The 27,118-nt window shown below is 33.5% G+C and overlaps 2 protein-coding genes and 3 pseudogenes across 4 annotated transcripts; all 5 read right to left on the bottom strand.

Annotated features, from left to right (window-relative positions):
• Window positions 1-672: 672 nt before the first annotated feature.
• LOC143575422 (norbelladine synthase-like) lies at window positions 673-3,999 on the bottom strand (annotated as a pseudogene). Its single transcript, XR_013142755.1, has 3 exons — window positions 3,832-3,999; window positions 1,038-1,184; window positions 673-969 (listed from the first exon to the last, which is right to left on the bottom strand). The product of XR_013142755.1 is annotated as a norbelladine synthase-like (transcript).
• A 2,994-nt stretch (window positions 4,000-6,993) lies between these two features.
• Window positions 6,994-7,439, bottom strand: LOC143575416 (norbelladine synthase-like). The gene is made up of 2 exons (XM_077059805.1): window positions 7,367-7,439; window positions 6,994-7,286 (listed from the first exon to the last, which is right to left on the bottom strand). Exons 1-2 carry the CDS (start codon window positions 7,437-7,439, stop codon window positions 6,994-6,996), a joined length of 366 nt encoding a protein of 121 aa, XP_076915920.1.
• Window positions 7,440-11,528: 4,089 nt separating this feature from the next.
• On the bottom strand, window positions 11,529-15,468 carry LOC143575415 (non-canonical heme oxygenase HOZ, chloroplastic-like). The gene is made up of 10 exons (XM_077059804.1): window positions 15,370-15,468; window positions 14,586-14,702; window positions 14,401-14,496; window positions 14,250-14,315; window positions 12,821-12,911; window positions 12,630-12,697; window positions 12,313-12,378; window positions 11,970-12,029; window positions 11,767-11,831; window positions 11,529-11,586 (listed from the first exon to the last, which is right to left on the bottom strand). The coding sequence occupies exons 1-10, from the start codon at window positions 15,466-15,468 to the stop codon at window positions 11,529-11,531; spliced, it is 786 nt and encodes a 261-aa protein (XP_076915919.1).
• Window positions 15,469-17,543: 2,075 nt separating this feature from the next.
• On the bottom strand, window positions 17,544-21,030 carry LOC143575421 (norbelladine synthase-like; annotated as a pseudogene). Its single transcript, XR_013142754.1, has 3 exons — window positions 20,860-21,030; window positions 17,911-18,057; window positions 17,544-17,842 (listed from the first exon to the last, which is right to left on the bottom strand). The product of XR_013142754.1 is annotated as a norbelladine synthase-like (transcript).
• Window positions 21,031-23,979: 2,949 nt separating this feature from the next.
• On the bottom strand, window positions 23,980-24,536 carry LOC143575413 (norbelladine synthase pseudogene; annotated as a pseudogene).
• Between the last annotated feature and the right edge of the window lie 2,582 nt (window positions 24,537-27,118).

Raw genomic sequence — 27,118 nt, 5'->3', positions numbered from 1 at the left:
GTAAGGAAAAATCAGGTTCCACTGCATTTTTTGTTTTTAAGAAAACAAATGGAGAGAAATGAAAGAAAAATTTATGCTTATTTCTTTTATTCCAAATCCTTACAAACTAAAGAAATTTGGAAAGAACTGATTACTAACACAAAAAAAAACTTTACTTCTCTTTTCATTTACTTCAAACTCGAGACGCTTTTTTTTATTTAGCAAAAAAAATCTTAACTTCTCTTTCCATTTCCTTTAGAAAACGAATCATTGGTAGCAGTTTTCTAACAAGTCATTAGTCCCTATACAAAGCCGCGGCGAGTTCCGACGCCACTAAAAGCATTGGCAACATAAAGCAATACGACACCACTAAAAGCATTGTACCATCATAAATATGATAATGAACATTCCATGTATAATTAGATTTCCAAAGATGTTCGCTTGCAATACTAATAATGCCAAGGAGAGGTTCCATGGTAACAAGAGAAGCGTTATCGAACAGTAGACGATCTTCAACAAAATACATCTTAGTGAATCATTGATGGTAATTTTCTAACGAATCATTCTTTCTCGAATTAAACAAAAGACGAGTTCACTGATACCATTGAAAGCATAAAGACAAGTAACATGACTTTATTCTGAACAGTTACAACATCATAAGATCGATATGATAACATGCGTACATTTCCCGTACCTGTTAACTAGATTTCAAAAGATGCTCATTTGCAACACTCATAATGGCAAGGAGAGGTTCATTCGTGACAAAAGAAGCGTTAGTAACAAACTCTTCTTTGACATTGTATTCTACTGTTAATTTCACAAAACATGATGTGCTCGAGCCATCCTTCAGGTTCTCTTTGATCTCAATCCTTACCCGATAAAGGTCAAATCCAATATCAAGGAATCCCCCTTCTATTGCTTCGGATTCTTTGATCATATTTGCGTTGTCTACTTTTGTGAACTTCTCTTTACCATAAGAAAAGCCTGACCCTGAACATATTATAAGACTATATCATAACAATTTTCATTTGTTTTTGTTATATTTTCTATAGACTTACCGGTCTTGAAGGTAAGCTTTTGAATGGTACCAGGCCCACCGTCGCCTTCTAACACATCAACCGCTTTAAGAGTTTTTCCGGCTAGAATCTTTCCGATCTCGAGAGTGCCGTAGAGAGCCCAAGCTTTACTAGCAGGCACCTTTACTTCTGACTCTTCTGAAAAGGTTCCGAACATTTTGGTGCTGGTGTATGGAATATACATTGGAGGTTATTTATGCATTAAAAAAAACTTAGATATAGCAGATCGAATTTGTTGTATTCTTGTATGTATGTATGCAGTGTCCAAAACATTCCTAAATATTTATTAGTGGCCGGCTTTTTTCATGTATTTAATTGGTTTGGGAAATGGTATGCGTTTATTGCTAATCACATTTAAATAAACTTGGCGCATGAAGTGTGTTAAAATTTTGTTTAGAGTCAAAAGTGTTATTTTAGGATGCGTGGTTTGTCTAATTACGTAACTTTAGTACCGTTTTTAAATTCATTGCAAATGAATACCTCACTTTTCTAAAACTTGTCATTTTAGAACTTTTTTCTAGCCCCGTCTATTTTTTCGATTAAGTTATGGGTAAATTGGTAATTTTATTTATTTTTATTTATTTTCTTTTTGTGCTAAGTGTCATTTTCATACATGTGGTTTGTTCAATTACGGTACTGTTTTTGAATTTGTTGCAAATGACTACCTCACGTTCCTAAAACTTGTTGTTTTTGTACATATTCCTAACTCTGTCTATTTTTTCCAGTTAAGTTAGGGGTAAAATAGTAATTTCATTTATTTTCTCTGTTTTTTGTTTTCCTTTATCACTCACCCTGTTCTCTATCCTCAAATCTTCCATTTCTCAATTCTTTCCACCATATCAATCGGCTGCGGATCTCCAACGAATACCACCGCCGGCGGCCGTGTCTTCATCTCTGATAATTTAGCCTTTGGTAACTTAACAACCAACATACGTTCTCGTTGATACCTCCCCTAACTCATTCCCGTCATCTGAATATTCCCAACTTTACCGAACAGCGAGAATCTTCTCCAAAACATCGTCGTATAGCTTCAAAATAAACAAACCGGGCCGGATCTGGTAATCGAAGACGAAGATGGTGCAGCCCCGTCGTTCCGCGTCTCCCCTTCTATCTCAAATCAGGTCTACACCGGGATAGATATTGTGGCGGTCCCCAAATGTTGGTGGTGCTGTGATAGATGACCGACGGGAGTGGTGGTGGATGGGTGGGAAGAAAGCCGGGGAACTAAAATTACAGTTTAGGAGTTTAGCGGAGTTGGCGTGGTGCGGGGACTGCGTGGTGGCAGTTGTGGTTGGTGAGGAGAAAAAGACGGAGACGGTGGCTGTATGTTAGAAAAAAGTACTAAAATTGCATATTTTTGAAACGTGAAGTAGCTGTTTGCAAAAAAATTCAAAATAATATTAAAGTTGCGTAATTAAATAAACTAGAGGTACTAAAATGACACTTAACTCTTGAATTTATTGCAACTTAATACTTTTATTATTTTTTTGATACATAGACAAATCAAAAGAGACATTACATATTACAATAAAGTGAACATTTTAAAAAACAACCAAACGATTTACAATGAAGTGGCAGATAAGCGGGCAACAAGCTGCGCCGCAGCCCCCTTTTGGATAGAAAATCCAATTCTACTAAAAACAAAGTTTTGGCTCTTATGGGCCGATAAATTACTACGCTCAACATTCTGAACTATGTTCATAACGTCCACGGCATCCGGAGCTAAGAAACGAAATGTGTCAAAGGCAAAGGAGATAAACACGTGTTGATTCTCCAAACAAGTTTTCTCGTGTTTAACAACCTTGCCCGATGCCGCCTTCAATGCTGCTTGGTCTGCTACAAATCCATTGTCCCTAAGACCAACAAGAGGGGATACTCCTGTGAGATCCACACAAGTGTGTTTCCCCCCTACCCACCCAAAAATAAGAATATCGGCCGGTCGTAAAGTAGATCTTCATTCAAGAGGATCCGTAAGAAAGTTTACGGGGGCCTCCTTTTTAACTGAAATTCCGGCTCGTTTAAAAACATCGCATAGAACATCCCTCATCAAATCATGTCTGTACTTAAACCCAGGTAACTCTTTACAATGAACTACGTGTTTGCCAGAATTAAAATGTAACTAAAATACATGATAGAATATGAAAAATCACCATGAAATGCACAACATATTTTTTAGCCTTTTGTTCTTGATTGCCAATTTACTTCCAATAGCTCAAGATGTGAGTTCATCTTGGCCATTTTCATTATGCTTTCTTTCTGTATATTGATTTTTTTTTTCAAAAGTTCGGATATTATAACAGTAGCTCTTTGACACGTTGGAGGATCAAGCTAAATAACAATCCCATAGTTTCACACCTCTCAGTATAACATCAACTGAACATGTAGATGAACGGTTGACGAACCACATGGGCAAAACACTATATCGTAATTCATTGAACTTAAAGGTGAAAAATAGTTAGGGTTTATAGGATCAACGAGCGTGCGTTTGCACCAGGGGGGGGAGGATCGGTGTCACACCCCAAAAATCTTAATTTAACAGCAGAATACTTAATAAAGTAATTTGGTCTCTATCCTTATCTGATATAAATTAAATCCAATATCAAGCAACCCCTTCCATTGCTTCGGTTTCTTTGACCATATTCACATTATCGACCTTCGTAAACTTCTCTTTAAAACAAGAAAAGGCTGACCCTGATAAATAAAGCGTACTATATTGTCACTTATTTCATTTGTTTTTGTTAATATTTGTCTTCTTCTTTTATATGATGATGCGTGCCCGGCTTACAAGTAATGTTGAGAACGGTACCGGGCCCGCCGTCACCTTCAACCACGTCAACCGCTTGAAGGATTTTGCCGGCAACAAGCTTTGCAAGCTCAATAGTGCCGTAGAGAGCCCATGCTTTGCTGGAACCTTTACTTCTACTTCTGATAAGGTTCCGAACATTGCTATTGATGATTGATTCAATACACATCGAGATTTATTTTATAACATTAAAAAATATACATTACACGCAATATGCCGAATTTGTTTCTAAAAGATGCTGGATTTAATTTTTCATTAACTATATATTAATGGCCGGCTTAAGTATCATGTTTTTTTTCTTGGTTTTTTTTATTTGTTTACATGTCGATGCCGTCTCATTCCTCCGATCCGTTTCGCTAACCTATTGACATAAGAGTTGTAATAATCTGTTTCGTGTGTTTCTGTTCTATAGACCACTTCGTTTTAGAATTGTAATAATCTGTTTCGTGTGTTTCTGTTCTATAGACCACTTCGTTTTGTTTCCGGTGACTAAGGCTACCAATTGTGTTCTGTTCATTTATTTTGATTATGTGTTAACTATATATAACATGGTAATATGTGACAACTTTAACCAAATCAGAACTCAAGGGATAAAGGATTCAAATCATGATTGAGTTTAATTTTCCTTGAAATTTGTACGTTTGGCTAAATGAATGAATTCACAGTTCACCACTTATTGAATTCTGTCATGTTTAGATACACTTATTGAATTCTGTCACGTTTAGATACACATGACATTCAAACTATATAATTTATAATGCTATTATTTGGAATCATGATGTTAACTAAATGGAGACCTTAATAAGTAGTTTATTGAGTTCACATTTTTCTCTGAAATCATTTATTTTATATTTTTATTTGATAAAGATCTAAATAAGTTACTAAAGTTTATAATTATCCTAAGCATACAATAATCAGTGTCATGGCATTTACTGTCAACACTATAACTATAATAAGTTGGATACTTTTATAGGGTTAGACTAAACATACTCTCTCACTCTTACTTGTCATACCCATTTCCCTGAACATTGAATTTCTACAATTTTATTTGACATATTACTTACCTTTAATATTTTTTAAATTGTATGGTCTCTCTTTAAATGTTTATATTTATTTTTATTTGACATATCATGATTTTATGACCTCTAATATTTCTATAATGTTTATATTTATTTTTTTTCTCTTTTTTTGTGTTTATTGTCCTTGATCATAATAATATTTATTATTATTATCATTGTCGATGTATTTTTATATTTATAAAACTATATATAAATATGTGTGTATGAGAGAGACTAATACTAATATTGATACTATTTAAAATAAAAATATTTATAATATTTACAATAATACAATTAATAATAACAAAATAGTTTTTAATCTGATATATTTAGTGAAGACCATTAAGTGAAACAAATATTGGAATGACTAATATGTATGTAAATAATTTTAAGGAAAAATTATAATCAATTTGACAAGTTCAAAACTTCAAACGGGTGTACATTTAATAAAAATGTCTAAAGGAGTACGTTTAGCAACACCCCTTTTATACTAAATTAACTTTGTTTTCCGACCATCCAAAGGGCCTCTGTCACTGTAAATTAAATCTTTGTGTATATTTTCTTTAAATAGACCAAGTATTTAAAATTATTAAATTACTACTTTTTTTATTATTATTGACAACAAGTAAAAGTTTTGATTAATAAAAAACTTTTTAAAAAATTCTTATAATATTAGTATGAATTTTATTAGATTATTATTTGTTAGTTATTTATACTAAAGTAGGTAAATGGCAACTTTAATAATATTTTAAAGTACATCATTAACATCTGTCTTTTCAACTGACGGATGTCTGAGTGATCAAGAAAGAAGGAAAAATCAGGTGAGTCAATAAAGTACATTGACATCGGTCATTTCAACTGACAGATATCTGAGTGGTCAAAGAAGTAAAAAGATCAAATCAACAAGTAGAGTACATTATTTACATCCGCCATTTTAATTAGCAGATCTCTGTCAAAGATGAAAAAAAAATTATAAGGGTACTCTATGCTTGTGTTGCAAAGTCCGCCGACATACCGCGGAAGGGAGACACCAGTCAGACTCGCCATTTGTAATGAAAGGTCACAAGTTAAACGTTTCGGTTCCGCCATTTGAAATGATCAAACATTTGCTTACATGCAACCTCTTCATACAAAAGTTGTCACTTTCTTAAACTTAGTGTGTTCTGTCATTTCAAATGACGAAACACCTAAAACCTAAAACTTTTCATTTCACTCTCCTAAAAACCCTTTATCTATCCATTTTTTTCCCATTTTGAACAAAAAAATCATTCAAAAGTTTAAATTGAAATTTATACACAAGGCATGAGCATGGTTACCTCTACCTCTATAGTTAATAGAATTTCAGAAGTTCTGGTAACACATCCTTTTTTTTTCTTATTTGAGTTGTTTGATTATTTAAATTATTTTTTTGGTCTATTGGTGTTTATATTTCTTAAAGGATATGATAACACAAATGACATTCCATGTGTCTCTACAAGGCAGTTGAACTATAGGGAGGAGTGGTCTTAATTAGTCATTGGACTCCAGTGATGAGTATGCCTTACATAAAAATGATACGTGCAATCAACTCTCATACGTCTTCCGAAGGTTATCAACCCGTAAACTAGAACTCGTGCAACGCTCAGGCCTCTTAACTAGTATTAAGATAAGAATCAACAAACAACGATTGGTACCACTGTACCAACTATTTTAAATTTACGAAGACATGGGGTGGTAATGAAGATCAAAACTAATGAACTTACCATCATCTAGTATACTAGTGGCAATGAGCTTTATATGACATAAAGTGTGTGCAAAAGTCTTCCCAAATGTGACAAAAATAAACTTGCAAAACATGTCATTGTGAATGTTCATAATGGATACAAAACAATTTCAATGGAGTATAGTTATTGGTTTATTCAGACATTTATCAAATACATGGTCTTCATCAAATTACATCGTAATCATTGATTCATTCTTTCCGGTATCAAACCCGGATGAGTTCGCCGATTCCACTAAAAGCATTGACAAAGAAAGTAATACAATTTATTCTGAGAAATTACAACATAATAAAATATGATAATAAACGTTTCCTGAGCTAACTGGATTTCAAAAGATGCTCGTTAGCGACGCTCATAATGCCAAGGAGAGGCTCGGTAGTGACAAGAGAAGCATTGGCAGCAAACTCTTCCTTAACCTCGTATTCTATTGTTAATTTCAGGAGACATGATGAACCCGAGCCATCCTTTGGGTTCTCTTTGATCTCTACCCTTAACCGATATAAACTAAATCCAATATCAAGAATCCCTCCTTCCACCATTTCTGATTCTTTGACCATATTTGCGTGATCCACCTTCGTAAACTTCTCTTTACCATAAAAGAAGCCTGACCCTGTAAATATAACACTCTACGATCACCTTTCTTGTTTGTTTTTATTAATATTTATCTTTTGTATAGATAGTTAGACGTACCGGTTTTGAAGGTAAGCTTGAGAACGGTACCAGGCCCACCATCGCCTTCTACCACATCAACCGCTTCAAACATTGTTCCAGCTAGAATCTTTCCGATATCAAGAGTGCCGTAGAGAGCCCAAGCTTTTCTTGCCGGCACCTTTACTTCTGCCTCTTCGGATGATGTCACACCCCGCCTTCGGGCCTAGGCGTGTGACTCACAGTTGATACCACTTTTGTTAAATTATCAAAGTTTGCAGCGCAAAATGTTAATTTAAAATATTTACTTTCATAACAAAGGGAATTAAATACCCTTGACTATTTTACAAAATTACTTGTTTTTAAAAACAAGTCTAATATATATGCATCATAACAAAACTAGTTGAGCCACCAGCTGTATGCTATGTCTAGAGTTCTTCTATCTCCACTGGCATATCCATTACTATTCCTTACTCCTGGTTATCTGAAAACAGTTTCAAAATACGTCAGCTATATGTTGGTGAACACGCTGACTTAATAAAATGTTTTCACAATTCGTTATGACACAACACCAATGGTGTTCTCTGTTTTTACTAAAATCATCCAAAGAACTATCTTGGTAAGTAAATTGTTACTCTCTGTTTTTACTTTTTACAAGTTTAAATAAAGTTTTCTTTTATTATCTACCCATGAAATTCTTGATGACTGCAATGTACAACCTTTGATGAAGGATGTACAAGTGGTTATTGCATGCTTTTGAGGATTATTGGCTTTTTTTTTACCTATTTGTGGGATAAGAAAGTTTTGTACCCATGAAATTTTACTTTTCAAATGGGTGTATATTGTTCATCATTTTGTTTTTTTTTTTAACTACTTTAATGCATTTTTCCATCTAATAATAAAAAAATTAAAGAAAGTGCAAGTGATTGCTGCATGGTTTTGTTGAATTATAGCCATTTTTTGAAAAATATTTTACCCTTAAATGGGTTTACCTAATGAGAAAATCAAGAAAATAGGATTTTTTTTAATATATATTTATAAATTAACCCACTTTTTATTTCTTAATTTTCTCTCATCTTCTTTTAACTACGTTCTTAACCCATTTGATTTTTTCTTATGTATGTTCTAATTAAAAAAAAGTGGATCAGTTGTGAACATTAAAGATATTTGTGACGATATTAAAGTATATGCTTGATGTCACGTTCGGAAATTGTCCACTGATTGTCTTTCTATTTGTAAAATATTTATTTTTAATAAAATTTTATTGTGTTTGGTAAATTTTTGGGCATTTTAGTGGTAGAATAAAATAAAGCCGAAATTACTATTTTCAATATGCAAGTGGTGCAAGTTAGACCGCAATTATGTGAAAATTTATCCCTTTGTGGAAAAAGATTCTATTGTTTTAATAGTTTTATTATTATTATTATTATTATTATTATTATTATTATTATTATTATTTTATTCTTACCGTCGATTTTGGACGCTTTTGTTTGACCAATTCCGCCTTTGTGTTTGCCCCGTGATTTGTAAATGTTTGGTCATAAATTGTATATTTTTATATCGTGCGTAAAAGTATATAAAATGAATATATTCTGGTGATTTTGATTAAATATCCAACTAAACATAATTGAAAGTTTTGTTGCAAATGAACCAAGTTGGTAGTTGGATTATTGTTGGGGACTTTGGCCATTTGTGGAAAAAGAATATTCTTTATTTTGATTTGGCTACATCTTTTGTTGTTTTACTAATTTGTCCCTATTGGGTGGATGGAGCAGTTGGTGAGTCCAGGGGCATGGTTGTCCGATATGTGCCAAGAGAGATATGAGGTTAGAGAAAAGAACACAAAGAAGGTATTTTCTATTATTATTGTTGTTAATATTTCAAATGGAATAAGCGCGATCAAGTTGAGCTTCTAGATCGGATTTGACCGGTTGACTCGAGCCTGACTTGAATGAGGGAGTTTTTGTTAAAGTAGTTTTATGATTAAATTGAGTGCAGAGACCAACAGGATTGAAGGCCATGGGGAGCATGGAGAGTGATTCAGATTGACGATGTTATGTAATACTTCATGGAGTTTCAATTAGCAATCTTTTTGTATATTTTCTATCTTAAATGGAATTTCATTTCTAAATATTTTCTAGTCTTGTCATATTGGATGGTATGAGTGAATGCCACTTTAGTATTTGATTAACTTACAGAATTTATTTTTGGAAAACCAATGTCTAAGTTTACAAGTGATCACACTTTAAAATACAAATTCATGGGATGGACATGTAATGAAATGATTTTTCAACCAATTTGTCCCTTGTAACAGATTTTTGTTTACAAGTTCAAGTAGATTATAGATATTTATCTGATAAATGATACCAAACTTGAAATTTTTAGCTTTGCACATGAACAACCGTGTGATTTACTCTAATTAAGATTATTTTTAAAAAAATTGCATCACACATAAAAGGTTTTCGCTAGATACACAAGATGTATTAAGTTTGGTATTCATAAATCCAACATTGCAAAATTATATTATTACATAGGGAGTAGAAATGTTTGGAGATGTAGAAAGTTACATCAATGTCTATCCTGTGCATTTCTCTGCTCACGTTCACATTTTGTAAGCTTTCATAGTTTCCAACAAGAAAACAGTTTCTGAACCTTCTGCAACATTCACCACCACCATCCAATCGATTTATTATTAGGGACACTAAGACCCCCTCTATACGCCCCATATAGAGTTATACTTGGTAGTATAATGGGTCGTGTATGCCCCGTATAGGGCTATACTTATACGCTCCGTATAGCCCTATACGGGATTATGGGGCATATTGATGGGTTTTTTTTAGCAAAATGAGGTGGTGTCCCTAGAATTCCTCTTTATTAAACAGATTCTGGTTTTAAAACAGGAAAATTTTTAAAATTGACCTATTTTGAAATGAGATTTCATTTTTGTCTCAAATTTTTGAATTCCAAAAATGTACTCCTCTATCTCATTTTTGACCATGTGTTCATAAGTCTAGCACGTCTTCGACGACGTGTTAATACAGGGCTGGCCCGACCCTATTGGAGGCCTGAAATGAAACGGGGCCAAATTTTGTTGAAAATTTCGATATTGATTTAACACGGCTCGAGTAAGTTTATGTCGGTCCATAGATAAAAATAAGCATGTCTCGTTGATATATTCGAAATAATATAAAACTTTATATATTAAAAGTTATAAAAGAAAAGCCAAATATAAGTAAAATTAATACAATATTAAAAAACACAAACAAAAAGCTAGCATGTCTTTAAATATGTGTTTGGATGCTAACATGTCGTTAACCATGCTTTTTGAGGCATAGCTCATTAGCTCATCTTTGACCATGTGATATGAAGTCTAACACATCTTTAACGAATTGTTAAAGACTTTATAACACATTGTCAAAGATGAATTAAAGGGGGGCATTTTGAAATTCTAAAGTTTGGGGGACAAGAATAGAATCTTTTTTCAAAGTAGGTCCATTTTGGAATTTTCTCTTTAAAATGTGTTTTCTATCACCATAGAAGTCGTGTTGGATCGACACACATCTTAATGTTGCGTTGGATTTCAAATAGTGTAAGGAAAAATCAGGTTCCACTGCATTTTTTGTTTTTAAGAAAACAAATGGAGAGAAATGAAAGAAAAATTTATGCTTATTTCTTTTATTCCAAATCCTTACAAACTAAAGAAATTTGGAAAGAACTGATTACTAACACAAAAAAAAACTTTACTTCTCTTTTCATTTACTTCAAACTCGAGACGCTTTTTTTTATTTAGCAAAAAAAATCTTAACTTCTCTTTCCATTTCCTTTAGAAAACGGCGCTAATCTTTTTGCTCATTTCCATATGTTTTAATAAATAATATGCGTTACTTATAACTACAAAAATAATATTATCATAAATGAAAATTGAATTTGCGATTTTTAACCCATTTGAGATGATACAAAGGTAAACATTAGCAGACAACCAAATGAACTAAACTTTTAACGTTTATTCCCACAAAAGACAAGTCAAGCATCTTAATTCGTAAGAAAATAAAAAGACACGGTCACTTTTCATATAAAATTCTGTAAAATATCTACATTGTAGGTCCAGATTCATCATACATCTATTGACCCATATTCACCTCAAAACATGATGAACATTGCAAGCAACAAATGATTATGATGTAAAGATGTTCAATTCAATCCCTTAAGTGGCTCGAGACTTGGCAGCTTGAAGCATTTCAACTATTAGTGTCTTCACGTCCCTACAAAAGTTTAAAAAACAAATATGAAATGACCAAATAAAAAGAAAACGATGTAGATGATGGTGAAAATAATTAAACGGATTGAAAGTTGTTCGAAGTCCATTTTTAATGCATAGAACTTCTTAAACCGTTACCAAACATTAATATTGATTTTATAATCACAATTAGTACATTACTCACTTCCTATCTTGTGCGGGCCTTGGGAATGGAATCCGAAGCTTAAACTTTGTCCCTTGATAGCCAGCCTGATAAACAATGTAAGATAAAAAATTAAGAATCAATAAATGTTTACAATTTTCTTAAGTTCAGTTGACTATTAGACAAAATAAATTCCATGTGTTTATAAAATTAATGATTATATATGCAAAGTGAATAAAAATAACCAACATCATCTTTACATTGAACCCAAGGCTATCTATATCCAGCATATAGGCAAAGTCCACCTGTTATTAGAGCCGGGCACCGGTTAGACCTTTAAACATCAAAATTTGAATAATCCAAACTGATTAACCCAAACAACAACGATTCAGCTTTAAACATGCAACCATGCCATCAAGAATTCACAAGTACACATTTACTTTACTAATTGTATGAGGGTTATGTTCTTTTCTTGAAGTAATAACAAAAGGTTTTTAAATTTATGAAAAAAGTCCAAACCTGAACTTCTCAACTCAATGAACCGGATAAACAAACAACATGATCCCGATTGTGAAACAAATCGCTTACCGGAACTGAAGTGGAGCCTTGAACCATGAGTTTTGTATCATCTGAATGGTCTTTATTCATGTGAGACTGCAGTGTCACATAATACGTTTATTAGATGAAATTAGTATATTACATAAATTGAATTTTTTAAAAGGGGGAATTGCATATATACCCAATCCAGATTTCTAGGTTTCTATATGAAAGGGGTAAAGGGGTAATTTTATTTCATATGGGGATATATGTAATTAAAATTCTGGATTGGGTATATATGTAGGGGAAATAAATTAAGACTACAACTTTTGCAATCATATGCAATACAATGTTATTTTGAGTCATACCGTTACAGGCTTGGAGAATTGATAGATTGGGTCCACTTTTGCTGCTGCAAACTCCTCTTTAGTGAACTCTAATGAGGAAAAATATGGCAATTAAGGGGTAAGAAGAGTGTATATTAATTAGCTACTGAGAAAAAAATTTGAAAACATATATCATTTCTTTATTTTGGACCATGAATTTTAAATAGACAAACCTCCTGACCCTAATAAAGCGGTAGCCACACCAGAAACAAATCTCACAACTTTTGGCTCGATACGAAGAAATTGGAAGTCACCAAAGTCAACCTTCACGATAAACATACCTTATGAATGTCAATTATATAATCTTGACATGGAAATATCCTGAAATCAACTATGTAGCAGTCTTATTGGTTAACTGAGCTCTAATTTAACTAAAGTTTGATTGATAGCAAAAGATTCTTTTAATTCCAGTTAAAATGTTCACCTTTTGCCCCTCGGAACTTCCAAAAGCGCCCCTTAGATATGTGTAAGTAACAAAAAGAGAATAAGTAATCACACAAATCTACACACGTTATTTTCCATATTGTTGATATCCTGCGCTTTTGTGTTTTTAACAAAGAAAAATAAACAATGTGTATCTCTTTTAAACAATTCAATCATTTAAAAGATATATACATTCAAAATAAATCTAAGATTGAAACCTTTCGATATCTTATTGTATGTTTCATTAAAATGAAGTTTATGGTAAATAACCTAGTTTCTATTATGAATAGACTTGCAAACCAACCGAAAAAACACAAACGAAGCATGTTCATGTTCGTTCATCTAACTGTAGCTAAAAAAACGATTGAGCATGGACATTTAAACGAACGACGTTTTCTTGCTCGTTTTCGTTCGCTATGAAAATGAACATGCCCGTGTTCATTCATTAAAATTTAACAAAACAAACAATTGATCACGAATATTTAAACAAACGAGGTTTTCTTGTTTGTGTTCGTTCTCTAAAAAAATGAACATGTTCGTGTTCGTTTAAGGTCGTTCGTTAATAGTATAAACGAGTGGTTCATGCAAACATAGACGAAAGAACATACATTAAACCAACACCAATTAAAAGTAAACTGAACATCAATCTATAGGGCCTAAAGAATTAATAAAACTTGACTAAATTGTTATAGGTAATCTCTTTATTTCATAAACTATACTAAATTATAATGGACCTAAAAAGTAATTGGATATATAAACCAGTGTAAACAAACAAACATTCACGAGCATATATGAACGGATGGGGCGTACTTCCATGCTCGTTCATTTAACTAAATGAACAATAAAATTTGCTTATATTCATTCAATTAGTAAATAAACAAACATAAGTCGATTCGGTTACAACCGTAATTATAAATTATCAGCGCCACGTATGATCATAGGACATGTATTATTTTAATAACAATCAAATACTATGAATATTAGGGGGCTTAATGCATTAGATATACACTTTGGGTGACTTTCGACCTGTATCCTTTTTAATTCATTTTTATTTTCTTTTCAATTTCCTCATTTGATGCGCTAGAGATAAAAACATAACCAAGATCGACCATTGAAATAACTAACACGTTAATAAAGTTTCGACCATTGAAATAACTAACAAGCTACTAAAGTTTTTACCCAAAATGCCTCAGGATGTCTAGCCAAGTATGCAGTACGTATAACATCTCTATCCTCCTTATTAACCTTTAAAGATGATCAAAACAGATGAATCATTTGTCAATTTAGCATTTGAATCAAATAAAATCTAACAAAAAGTAATCTTTCTTACAGGAACAGCATCACCATGTACAGTTATGACTAAATCTGTTCTATCCTCCGGGTCTTTTGCCAGAAGCAATGAGCATTTAGAGTTAGCAAGAAGGTCCTGCAAAAAGCAGTCAACTTTAATGATTACTTAAAAGAGAGAACATTTAAAGTTTTGTTTGTATGACAATAAAACTCATGCTTGAAAACCTTGGTATGAACTGCCAAACTGCTGACTGCTAATATGGGAGATCCAGAGGCGTCACATGCAAAATCAACCATTGATCCTGATGGATAACCATCATATTTCTGCAAAGTAAACTCAATTGTAATAAGTCAACAAATATTAACAAGTGATTATAAAAAATGTCTCATTAATTATTTATGCTCGTGAGCGTTCCTACATTTAAATTCGTTTGTTTATGTTCATCTATGTTCGTTAGTTTACGTTTATTTAAATCCGTTACAATTTAGTCTAGTTTTAGTAACTTTTAAGAGCCAGGAGATTGTAGTTCAAATTTACATTATAATTGGTTTTAGCTTATTTATGTAATTATGTTCGTTCGTCTATGTTCATCTATGTTCAGTTATGTTCGTTCTTGAACTGTTTTGTTTAACTGATCATGTTCGATTAAATTTAAACCTCCGTTCATGTATGCTCAGTTTGATTTACTAAAAGTGGCTCGTTTGACCACAAAAATCATATTCAAATTTTCAAAGGAAGACTATTTTTAGAAAACTCTTCTAAAAATACTTATAACAGCAAGAAATCGGTTATGACTGTTTTCATGTTAAGAAGTAACTATTTGTATTTGATCCTGAAATTGAAATTGTATAATATTCTCTCTAAATGACTAGTTGCTATTTATACTAGCAGAAGCTTAACTAGTCTAACAAGCTCAACTCAGCAACCTAACTAACTGAATATTATTATTGAGGCAGACTAGAATTGAAATAACTTTCCACACAAGAATTGGCATAATTAAGGCACTACCTGAGAAGGTGATTGAGTGGATGGCGGAGATAGGGCGGCGAACGGAGAGAGAAGTGAGCGGTGGATTGATTGCTGCGTAAGTGGTAGTGTTTCGGCCATTATTGTTATTGTTAATGAAGAATCGGGTAAGATGAATACGTGAGGAGGAGGTTATTATTGAGCATCGTGAAGTTCATCTTCCCCAATTCTCTCCTCACACTATTCCGGTCACTTGGTTATTTTTTCTCTATTTTTACATTTTCTTTATTCGTCAATTTTACATATGTTTTTCCTTGGACTTACGAGTACTGTCTAATTATTTATTGGTCATTTTTACATATGTTTTTCCTTGGACTTAAGAAACCACCCTTCCACTACTTCAGTTTCTTTTAACATATTTGTGTTATCAACCTTCGTGAACTTCTCTTTGTAATACGGGAAGCCAAACCCTAGAAATAACAAACCACGCCTTTAATTCTTTCACGTTATCATTAAGAGTTGTTTGTATTCTAGATGATAAAACATACCAGGTTTTAACGTAACCCTGAAAATAGCACCAGGGCCACCATCACCTTCAAGTCTTCAACCACTTCAAAGATTTTCCCCGTGTCAACCTTTCCATAACTCAAGAGTGCCATAGAGAGCCCAAGCTTTACTTGCCGACACCTTTACTTCCACCTCTTCTGATATGATTCCGAACATTTGTATTGATGGTTGATCAATAATGTGCGTCAAAGATTGATTTTTATACATGAAAACATTTATATATATCTATAACTGACCACATTTGTTGTATACATGTATATGTTCTGTTTCCAAAATACTACTAATTGTGTCATTTGTCCTTTCCCTAAATTACTTATATGGGCCTTTTCATGTTTCTTCTATTACTTTGGGACGTGGTATTAGTTTGGTGCTAATGTGCTATAGAACAATATCATGTCAAATTAGATGAACCTAGTCAATATTTGTAGCGTTTATTATGATAAAACCAGGTGTTTTTTATAGATGTGTACGTTCTATTGAGAAGATATGATTAGTTACATCAATCTTAACCTTAACCTGAGGGGGTCATCATATTTATTTTATAATTATTATTTTTTTTTAAGCTTTACTTTTTTTCCCAGGACAAAATTTTATCAAAAACCGGCTCACAAGAAGCTTGATAGAAGAAACAACAAACAATTATAATGTCAACAGAGAGGTTTGTAACCAAGTCATCCAACTGATGCTAGCCCACGGATTCCTATTATAAAACAATAAAAAGAATGACTAACAATGACATCTAATAAAGAATTCTTATTAGATGACTTCATCCACAAAGAATAATAGCTAACACTGTTCGGCACGTTTGTATATGACTTCAATGAGTTTTATACTTGGCAAGTGTTTTATCATTCCAATTAATATACTTCAATTAATATACTTAAGTAGAGTTCTTTGCATTACATGTGCTTTGCACTAATAGGGTAGTGATCCATTAACAAAGGTAAAACCTTTGAACATCTATTTTTGAGAGGGAGGTTTGGGTTCAAGTCCCATAGACAACAAGGATTAAAAAAAATCGCCGTTAAAAAAATATGCTTTGACTAACCAAACATTTTTCATTAATTTGGTTCACCTTTCCCGGTTAAGGCCTTATTTTGTATTCGGCATTCGGCTGAAATAGTCATATTGGGCCAGTGGATGGATTACCTTTTCACAACTCACATAGGGTTTGCATTAGTGTACTGTATACAACATGTCTTTTATGGTACAAGAAATCAACGAATCATTGGTAGCAGTTTTCTAACAAGTCATTAGTCCCTATACAAAGCCGCGGCGAGTTCCGACGCCACTAAAAGCATTGGCAACATAAAGCAATACGACACCACTAAAAGCATTGTACCATCATAAATATGATAATGAACATTCCATGTATAATTAGATTTCCAAAGATGTTCGCTTGCAATACTAATAATGCCAAGGAGAGGTTCCATGGTAACAAGAGAAGCGTTATCGAACAGTAGACGATCTTCAACAAAATACATCTTAGTGAATCATTGATGGTAATTTTCTAACGAATCATTCTTTCTCGAATTAAACAAAAGACGAGTTCACTGATACCATTGAAAGCATAAAGACAAGTAACAGGACTTTATTCTGAACAGTTACAACATCATAAGATCGATATGATAACATGCGTACATTTCCCGTACCTGTTAACTAGATTTCAAAAGATGCTCATTTGCAACACTCATAATGGCAAGGAGAGGTTCATTCGTGACAAAAGAAGCGTTAGTAACAAACTCTTCTTTGACATTGTATTCTACTGTTAATTTCACAAAACATGATGTGCTCGAGCCATCCTTCAGGTTCTCTTTGATCTCAATCCTTACCCGATAAAGGTCAAATCCAATATCAAGGAATCCCCCTTCTATTGCTTCGGATTCTTTGATCATATTTGCGTTGTCTACTTTTGTGAACTTCTCTTTACCATAAGAAAGGCCTGACCCTGAACATATTATAAGACTATATCATAACAATTTTCATTTGTTTTTGTTATATTTTCTATAGACTTACCGGTCTTGAAGGTAAGCTTTTGAATGGTACCAGGCCCACCGTCGCCTTCTACCACATCAACCGCTTTAAGAGTTTTTCCGGCTAGAATCTTTCCGATCTCGAGAGTGCCGTAGAGAGCCCAAGCTTTACTAGCAGGCACCTTTACTTCTGACTCTTCTGAAAAGGTTCCGAACATTTTGGTGCTGGTGTATGGAATACACATTGGAGGTTATTTATGCATTAAAAAAAACTTAGATATAGCAGATCGAATTTGTTGTATTCTTGTTTGTATGTATGCAGTGTCCAAAACATTCCTAAATATTTATTAGTGGCCGGCTTTTTTCATGTATTTATTTGGTTTGGGAAATGGTATGCGTTTATTGCTAATCACATTTAAATAAACTTTGGCGCATGAAGTGTGTTAAAATTTTGTTTAGAGTCAAAAGTGTTATTTTAGGATGCGTGGTTTGTCTAATTACGTAACTTTAGTACCGTTTTTAAATTCATTGCAAATGAATACCTCACTTTTCTAAAACTTGTCATTTTAGAACTTTTTTCTAGCCCCGTCTATTTTTCGATTAAGTTAAGGGTAAATTGGTAATTTTATTTATTTTTATTTATTTTTTTTTTGTGCTAAGTGTCATTTTCATACATGTGGTTTGTTCAATTACGGTACTGTTTTTGAATTTGTTGCAAATGACTACCTCACGTTCCTAAAACTTGTTTTTGTACATATTCCTAACTCTGTCTATTTTTTCCAGTTAAGTTAGGGGTAAAATAGTAATTTCATTTATTTTCTCTAATTTTTGTTTTCCTTTATCACTCACCCTGTTCTCTATCCTCAAATCTTCCATTTCTCAATTCTTTCCACCATATCAATCGGCTGCGGATCTCCAACGAATACCACCGCCGGCGGCCGTGTCTTCATCTCTGATAATTTAGCCTTTGGTAACTTAACAACCAACATACGTTCTCGTTGATACCTCCCCTAACTCATTCCCGTCATCTGAATATTCCCAACTTTACCGAACAGCGAGAATCTTCTCCAAAACATCGTCGTATAGCTTCAAAATAAACAAACCGGGCCGGATCTGGTAATCGAAGACGAAGATGGTGCAGCCCCGTCGTTCCGCGTCTCCCCTTCTATCTCAAATCAGGTCTACACCGGGATAGATATTGTGGCGGTCCCCAAATGTTGGTGGTGCTGTGATAGATGACCGACGGGAGTGGTGGTGGATGGGTGGGAAGAAAGCCGGGGAACTAAAATTACAGTTGAGGAGTTTAGCGGAGTTGGCGTGGTGCGTGGTGGCAGTTGTGGTTGGTGAGGAGAAAAAGACGGAGACGGTGGCTGTATGGTGAGGAGGGAAATAATGATTGTAGGTAGCTTTGATTTATTTTTGGTATTTTAATTTATTTTTGTTTTTAATTTTAAGGAATTTTGATTTAAGGAAAAGATTAAACAAATAGAATAAAGAAAATTACCACTTTAACCTTGACTTAACGGACAAAATAATTAGAGTTAGAAAAAAGTACTAAAATTGCATATTTTTGAAACGTGAAGTAGCTGTTTGCAAAAAAATTCAAAATAATATTAAAGTTGCATAATTAAATAAACTAGAGGTACTAAAATGACACTTAACTCTTGAATTTATTTGCAACTTAATACTTTTATTATTTTTTTGATACATAGACAAATCAAAAGAGACATTACATATTACAATAAAGTGAACATTTTAAAAAACAACCAAACGATTTACAATGAAGTGGCAGATAAGCGGGCAACAAGCTGCGCCGCAGCCCTCTTTTGGATAGAAAATCCAATTCTACTAAAAACAAAGTTTTGGCTCTTATGGGCCGATAAATTACTACGCTCAACATTCTGAACTATGTTCATAACGTCCACGGCATCCGGAGCTAAGAAACGAAATGTGTCAAAGGCAAAGGAGATAAACACGTGTTGATTCTCCAAACAAGTTTTCTCGTGTTTAACAACATTGCCCGATGCCGCCTTCAATGCTGCTTGGCCTGCTACAAATCCATTGTCCCTAAGACCAACAAGAGGTGATACTCCTGTGAGATCCACACAAGTGTGTTTCACCCCTACCCACCCAAAAATAAGAATATCGGCCGGTCGTAAAGTAGATCTTCATTCAAGAGGATCCGTAAGAAAGTTTACGGGGGCCTCCTTTTTAACTGAAATTCCGGCTCGTTTAAAAACATCGCATAGAACATCCCTCATCAAATCATGTCTGTACTTAAACCCAGGTAACTCTTTACAATGAACTACGTGTGTGCCAGAATTAAAAGGTAACTAAAATACATGATAGAATATGAAAAATCACCATGAAATGCACAACATATTTTTTAGCCTTTTGTTCTTGATTGCCAATTTACTTCCAATAGCTCAAGATGTGAGTTCATCTTGGCCATTTTCCTTATGCTTTCTTTCTGTATATTGATTTTTTTTTTCAAAAGTTCGGATATTATAACAGTAGCTCTTTGACACGTTGGAGGATCAAGCTAAATAACAATCCCATAGTTTCACACCTCTCAGTATAACATCAACTGAACATGTAGATGAACGGTTGACGAACCACATGGGCAAAACACTATATCGTAATTCATTGAACTTAAAGGTGAAAAATAGTTAGGGTTTATAGGATCGACGAGCGTGCGTTTGCACCAGGGGGGGGGGAGGTTCGGTGTCACACCCCAAAAATCTTAATTTAACAGCAGAATACTTAATAAAGTAATTTGGTCTCTATCCTTATCCGATATAAATTAAATCCAATATCAAGCAACCCCTTCCATTGCTTCGGTTTCTTTGACCATATTCACATTATCGACCTTCGTAAACTTCTCTTTAAAACAAGAAAATGCTGACCCTAAGAAATAAAGCGTACTATATTGTCACTTATTTCATTTGTTTTTGTTAGTATTTGTCTTCTTCTTTTATATGATGATGCGTGCCCGGCTTACAAGTAATGTTGAGAACGGTACCGGGCCCGCCGTCACCTTCAACCACGTCAACCGCTTGAAGGATTTTGCCGGCAACAAGCTTTGCAAGCTCAATAGTGCCGTAGAGAGCCCATGCTTTGCTGGCACCTTTACTTCTACTTCTTCTGATAAGGTTCCGAACATTGCTATTGATGATTGATTCAATACACATCGAGATTTATTTTATAACATTAAAAAATATACATTACACGCAATATGCCGAATTTGTTTCTAAAAGATGCTGGATTTAATTTTTCATTAACTATATATTAACGGCCGGCTTAAGTATCATGTTTTTTTTCTTGTTTTTTTTTATTTGTTTACATGTCGATGCCGTCTCATTCCTCCGATCCGTTTCGCTAACCTATTGACATAAGAATTGTAATAATCTGTTTCGTGGGTTTCTGTTCTATAGACCACTTCGTTTTGTTTCCGGTGACTAAGGCTACCAATTGTGTTCTGTTCATTTATTTTGATTATGTGTTAACTATATATAACATGGTAATATGTGACAACTTTAACCAAATCAGAACTCAAGGGATAAAGGATTCAAATCATGATTGAGTTTAATTTTCCTTGAAATTTGTACGTTTGGCTAAATGAATGAATTCACAGTTCACCACTTATTGAATTCTGTCATGTTTAGATACACTTATTGAATTCTGTCACGTTTAGATACACATGACATTCAAACTATATAATTTATAATGCTATTATTTGGAATCATGATGTTAACTAAATGGAGACCTTAATAAGTAGTTTATTGAGTTCACATTTTTCTCTTAAATCATTTATTTTATATTTTTATTTAATAAAGATCTAAATAAGTTACTAAAGTTTATAATTATCCTAAGCATACAATAATCAGTGTCATGACATTTACCGTCAACACTATAACTATAATAAGTTGGATACTTTTATAGGGTTAGACTAAACATACTCTTTCACTCTTACTTGTCATACCCATTTCCCTGAACATTGAATTTCTACAATTTTATTTGACATATTACTTACCTTTAATATTTTTTAAATTGTATGGTCTCTCTTTAAATGTTTATATTTATTTTTATTTGACATATCATGATTTTATGACCTCTAATATTTCTATAATGTTTATATTTATTTTTTTTTCTCTTTTTTTGTGTTTATTGTCCTTGATCATAATAATATTTATTATTATTATTATCATTGTCGATGTATTTTTATATTTATAAAACTATATATAAATATGTGTGTATGAGAGAGACTAATACAAATATTGATACTATTTAAAATAAAAATATTTATAAAATTTACAATAATACAATTAATAATAACAAAATAGTTTTTAATCTGATATATTTAGTGAAGACCATTAAGTGAAACAAATATTGGAATGACTAATATGTATGTAAATAATTTTAAGGAAAAATTATAATCAATTTGACAAGTTCAAAACTTCAAACGGGTGTACATTTAATAAAAATGTCTAAAGGAGTACGTTTAGCAACACCCCTTTTATACTAAATTAACTTTGTTTTCCAACCATCCCAAGGGCCTCTGTCACTGGAAATTAAATCCTTGTGTATATTTTCTTTAAATAGACCAAGTATTTAAAATTATTAAATTACTACTTTTTTTATTATTATTGACAACAAGTAAAAGTTTTGATTAATAAAAAACTTTTTAAAAAATTCTTATAATATTAGTATGAATTTTATTAGATTATTATTTGTTAGTTATTTATACTAAAGCAGGTAAATGGCAACTTTAATAATATTTTAAAGTACATCATTAACTTCTGTCATTTCAACTGACGAATGTCCGAGTGATCAAGAAAGAAGGAAAAATCAGGTGAGTCAATAAAGTATATTGACATCGGTCATTTTAACTGACAGATGTCTGAGTGGTCAAAGAAGTAAAAAGATCAAATCAACAAGTAGAGTACATTATTTACATCCGCCATTTTAATTAGCAGATATCTGTCAAAGATGAAAAAAAAAATTATAAGGGTACTCTATGCTTGTGTTGCAAAGTCCGCCGACATACCGCGGAAGGGAGACACCAGTCAGACTCGCCATTTGTAATGAAAGGTCACAAGTTAAACGTTTCGGTTCCGCCATTTGAAATGATCAAACATTTGCTTACATGCAACCTCTTCATACAAAAGTTGTCACTTTCTTAAACTTAGTGTGTTCTGTCATTTCAAATGACGAAACACCTAAAACCTAAAACTTTTCATTTCACTCTCCTAAAAACCCTTTATCTATCCATTTTTTTCCCATTTTGAAAAAAAAAAATCATTCAAAAGTTTAAATTGAAATTTATACACAAGGCATGAGCATGGTTACCTCTACCTCTATAGTTAATAGAATTTTCAGAAGTTCTGGTAACACATCCTTTTTTTTTCTTATTTGAGTTGTTTGATTATTTAAATTATTTTTTTGGTCTATTGGTGTTTATATTTCTTAAAGGATATGATAACACAAATGACATACCATGTGTCTCTACAAGGCAGTTGAACTATAGGGAGGAGTGGTCTTAATTAGTCATTGGACTCCAGTGATGAGTATGCCTTACATAAAAATGATACGTGCAATCAACTCTCATACGTCTTCCGAAGGTTATCAACCCGTAAACTAGAACTCGTGCAACGCTCAGGCCTCTTAACTAGTATTAAGATAAGAATCAACAAACAACGATTGGTACCAACTGTACCAACTATTTTAAATTTACGAAGACATGGGGTGGTAATGAAGATCAAAACTAATGAACTTACCATCATCTAGTATACTAGTGGCAATGAGCTTTATATGACATAAAGTGTGTGCAAAAGTCTTCCCAAATGTGACAAAAATAAACTTGCAAAACATGTCATTGTGAATGTTCATAATGGATACAAAACAATTTCAATGGAGTATAGTTATTGGTTTATTCAGACATTTATCAAATACATGGTCTTCATCAAATTACATCTTAATCATTGATTCATTCTTTCCGGTATCAAACCCGGATGAGTTCGCCGATTCCACTAAAAGCATTGACAAAGAAAGTAATACAATTTATTCTGAGAAATTACAACATAATAAAATATGATAATAAACGTTTCCTGAGCTAACTGGATTTCAAAAGATGCTCGTTAGCGATGCTCATAATGCCAAGGAGAGGCTCGGTAGTGACAAGAGAAGCATTGGCAGCAAACTCTTCCTTAACCTCGTATTCTATTGTTAATTTCAGGAGACATGATGAACCCGAGCCATCCTTTGGGTTCTCTTTGATCTCTACCCTTAACCGATATAAACTAAATCCAATATCAAGAATCCCTCCTTCCACCATTTCTGATTCTTTGACCATATTTGCGTGATCCACCTTCGTAAACTTCTCTTTACCATAAAAGAAGCATGACCCTGTAAATATAACACTCTACGATCACCTTTCTTGTTTGTTTTTATTAATATTTATCTTTTGTATAGATAGTTAGACGTACCGGTTTTGAAGGTAAGCTTGAGAACGGTACCAGGCCCACCATCGCCTTCTACCACATCAACCGCTTCAAACATTGTTCCAGCGAGAATCTTTCCGATATCAAGAGTGCCGTAGAGAGCCCAAGCTTTTCTTGCCGGCACCTTTACTTCTGCCTCTTCGGATGATGTCACACCCCGCCTTCGGGCCTAGGCGTGTGACTCACAGTTGATACCACTTTTGTTAAATTATCAAAGTTTGCAGCGCAAAATGTTAATTTAAAATATTTACTTTCATAACAAAGGAATTAAATACCCTTGACTATTTACAAAATTACTTGTTTTTAAAAACAAGTCTAATATATATGCATCATAACAAAACTAGTTGAGCCACCAGCTGTATGCTATGTCTAGAGTTCTTCTATCTCCACTGGCATATCCATTACTATTCATTACTCCTGGTTATCTGAAAACAGTTTCAAAATACGTCAGCTATATGTTGGTGAACACGCTGACTTAATAAAATGTTTTCACAATTCGTTATGACACAACACCAATGGTGTTCAACGACTTAGTGGGTCTCAATCCCATCTCATCGGAACTAAACATACGCACAAACCATATAATTGGACTTCACTCGCCCATAGAGACAGTCACTTGCCTCGTGGTCAGTATGCCTGTAGTGTGCCCACTACAGTACATATATGTAAGAATCCAGACACATGTGTATTTTAGTCTGAGTGTTTAGTACTACCCTGTATCAAAACGTTTTAGAGGATTTGAACCAACCCTCATGCAAATATTTCTATAACTCTTTTACATATGGATAACAGTCCATAGTTTTTAAAGAGTAAATATCTTTTCAAAATATACAGTACATAGATGTATTCACGTCATAAAATATTTCACACTATAAAAAGGTTTGGACGTATTCACCTATTGTTGATTTCAAGATTTCTCACCAACAGATGTCTGATCTTTATCTCGGACCTATAGTACGAGAATAACATTTTATAAATAACTAGATCTACAATCTAGCTATAGACCTTAAGTCTATTTGCATAACCTTTACCTTGATATTCATTTCATTTTATAAAATATTTATATACTACGTTTTTTCATCATGAAGAAACGTATACATATATCCCATTTCTTTATTCATAAGAAATATCTTTATGATAAAGAATAATACTTTATTCATAACCTTATCTTATGAAAGCTATATTTCACTTATTATCTGATCAAGATATAGACTATACCCCCGATTAGGGTCTAAGCCATATATAATAAAATAATCGGGCAGAACACCTACCTTGTATAGCTTATCTGCTTAAACTTCACGTGGGCAATACTCCTACTTGCACGTACTTCTAGACAACAAGTGTGTCGGGAATGACGGGATTTTTGGCTCGAAAACCGAGGTAAAGTGTGTGTGTGATGTGATGGAGACTTCATCCCCATGGCTGCCTATTTATAGCCAGAATCTGTGCATCTTCGCGTATCGCGAAGGACAAATGTAGCCGCAATTATTATTATATTCCTTCGCGTATCGCGAAGGATTCTTCGCGTATCGCGAGGTTGCTCAATAGCTTTGCTGAGTCAACCACTTGACCTGCCACATGTCAGCATTGGATGAAGGTACTTCATGCATCTTCGCGTATCGCGAAGGTGCTAATTTTTCATTTTCAGTCCCTGGTCTTTGGTAGCTTGTCATATCTTGATCATAGTTCAAAAATACTAAAGCGGCCCTTATGCGGCTCGCGGCGATGCGAGCGTGCGAGGTGCGCCATCAAAACGGACACATTACGCCCGAGTCCGTGTCCGTAGCGCGTGCGCGTCGGGTGCTTCGCACCCTCCGCTAGGACTAGTGAGAGTGGTTAGCCCCATAGGGACATTACCTTGGAAAACTCCTTCCTTATAAAGTGCTTCCATTTCTTTCCCACTTTCCATGTGGGATGGAGTTTCCTTACTTATTTCCTTAGCATAAAAATGCCTTCACTTCTTTATCTTATTTTTCCCCATTACTTATTTCATAAATACTTTTAGTCCTTTAACTTATAAACTTGTCAAATTTGAATCAAAATTTTGTGGGTGTTACAGATAAGGTCCCGTACAACATTTTTGTTTGTGTTGGATGGAATGCACATTGGAGGTTATTTATACATGAAAAATAAAATTATAAAGCTCAAATGGAATTATTATATAGAATAAATGAGAACTTTGGCGACGTAATAGAATTATTGGTCCACTTAGCGTCATGAGATTGGCCAAGTAGTTTTTTATTGTTTTATATTTGATAAAGAAATGGTTATTCGCGTCAACTCACTGCCACAATGCTTGGTATCACAATGCTCGGGTTTTATTAACACCCCGGTTGTCACACCCCAACCTAAGGCGGAAATGCCGGGGTGTGATCCGATTGCTCACAGCTCGAAGATACTATCATAATATAAAAGTGATAATATCTAATTAATTATTTTAATTTCAACATACACGTATATTTACAATACAGTAACCAATTTAAATAACAGATATGAATTCAAATAAAATTTAACTTAATTATATCCTAAAGTTTTGTCTACGTGTCTAAGCTTCAATCTTCCATACAAGTAACCTGCATATGCGTATAAAATGGAGTTTTGTCAACATAAAGTTGAGTGAGAATATCACCAGTTTGACACAACAATAAAATAAACATAACGTGATAAGTGCGAATAATGAAATCAAACCGTAAACAAGTATGTGGACCGTTGCCAAGCGAATCGGGCATTGGTCACCAGCAGGAACCCTCG

The sequence above is a fragment of the Bidens hawaiensis genome, unplaced genomic scaffold, assembly GCF_021521415.1.
Source record: "Bidens hawaiensis isolate Kalapana, Puna unplaced genomic scaffold, B.hawaiensis_p1.1 tig00027376_1, whole genome shotgun sequence".
In the NCBI taxonomy this organism is placed as follows: domain Eukaryota; kingdom Viridiplantae; phylum Streptophyta; class Magnoliopsida; order Asterales; family Asteraceae; genus Bidens; species Bidens hawaiensis.
The sequence above is the reverse complement of the archived record's forward strand: the minus strand, read 5'-3'. Positions and strand labels throughout refer to the sequence as shown.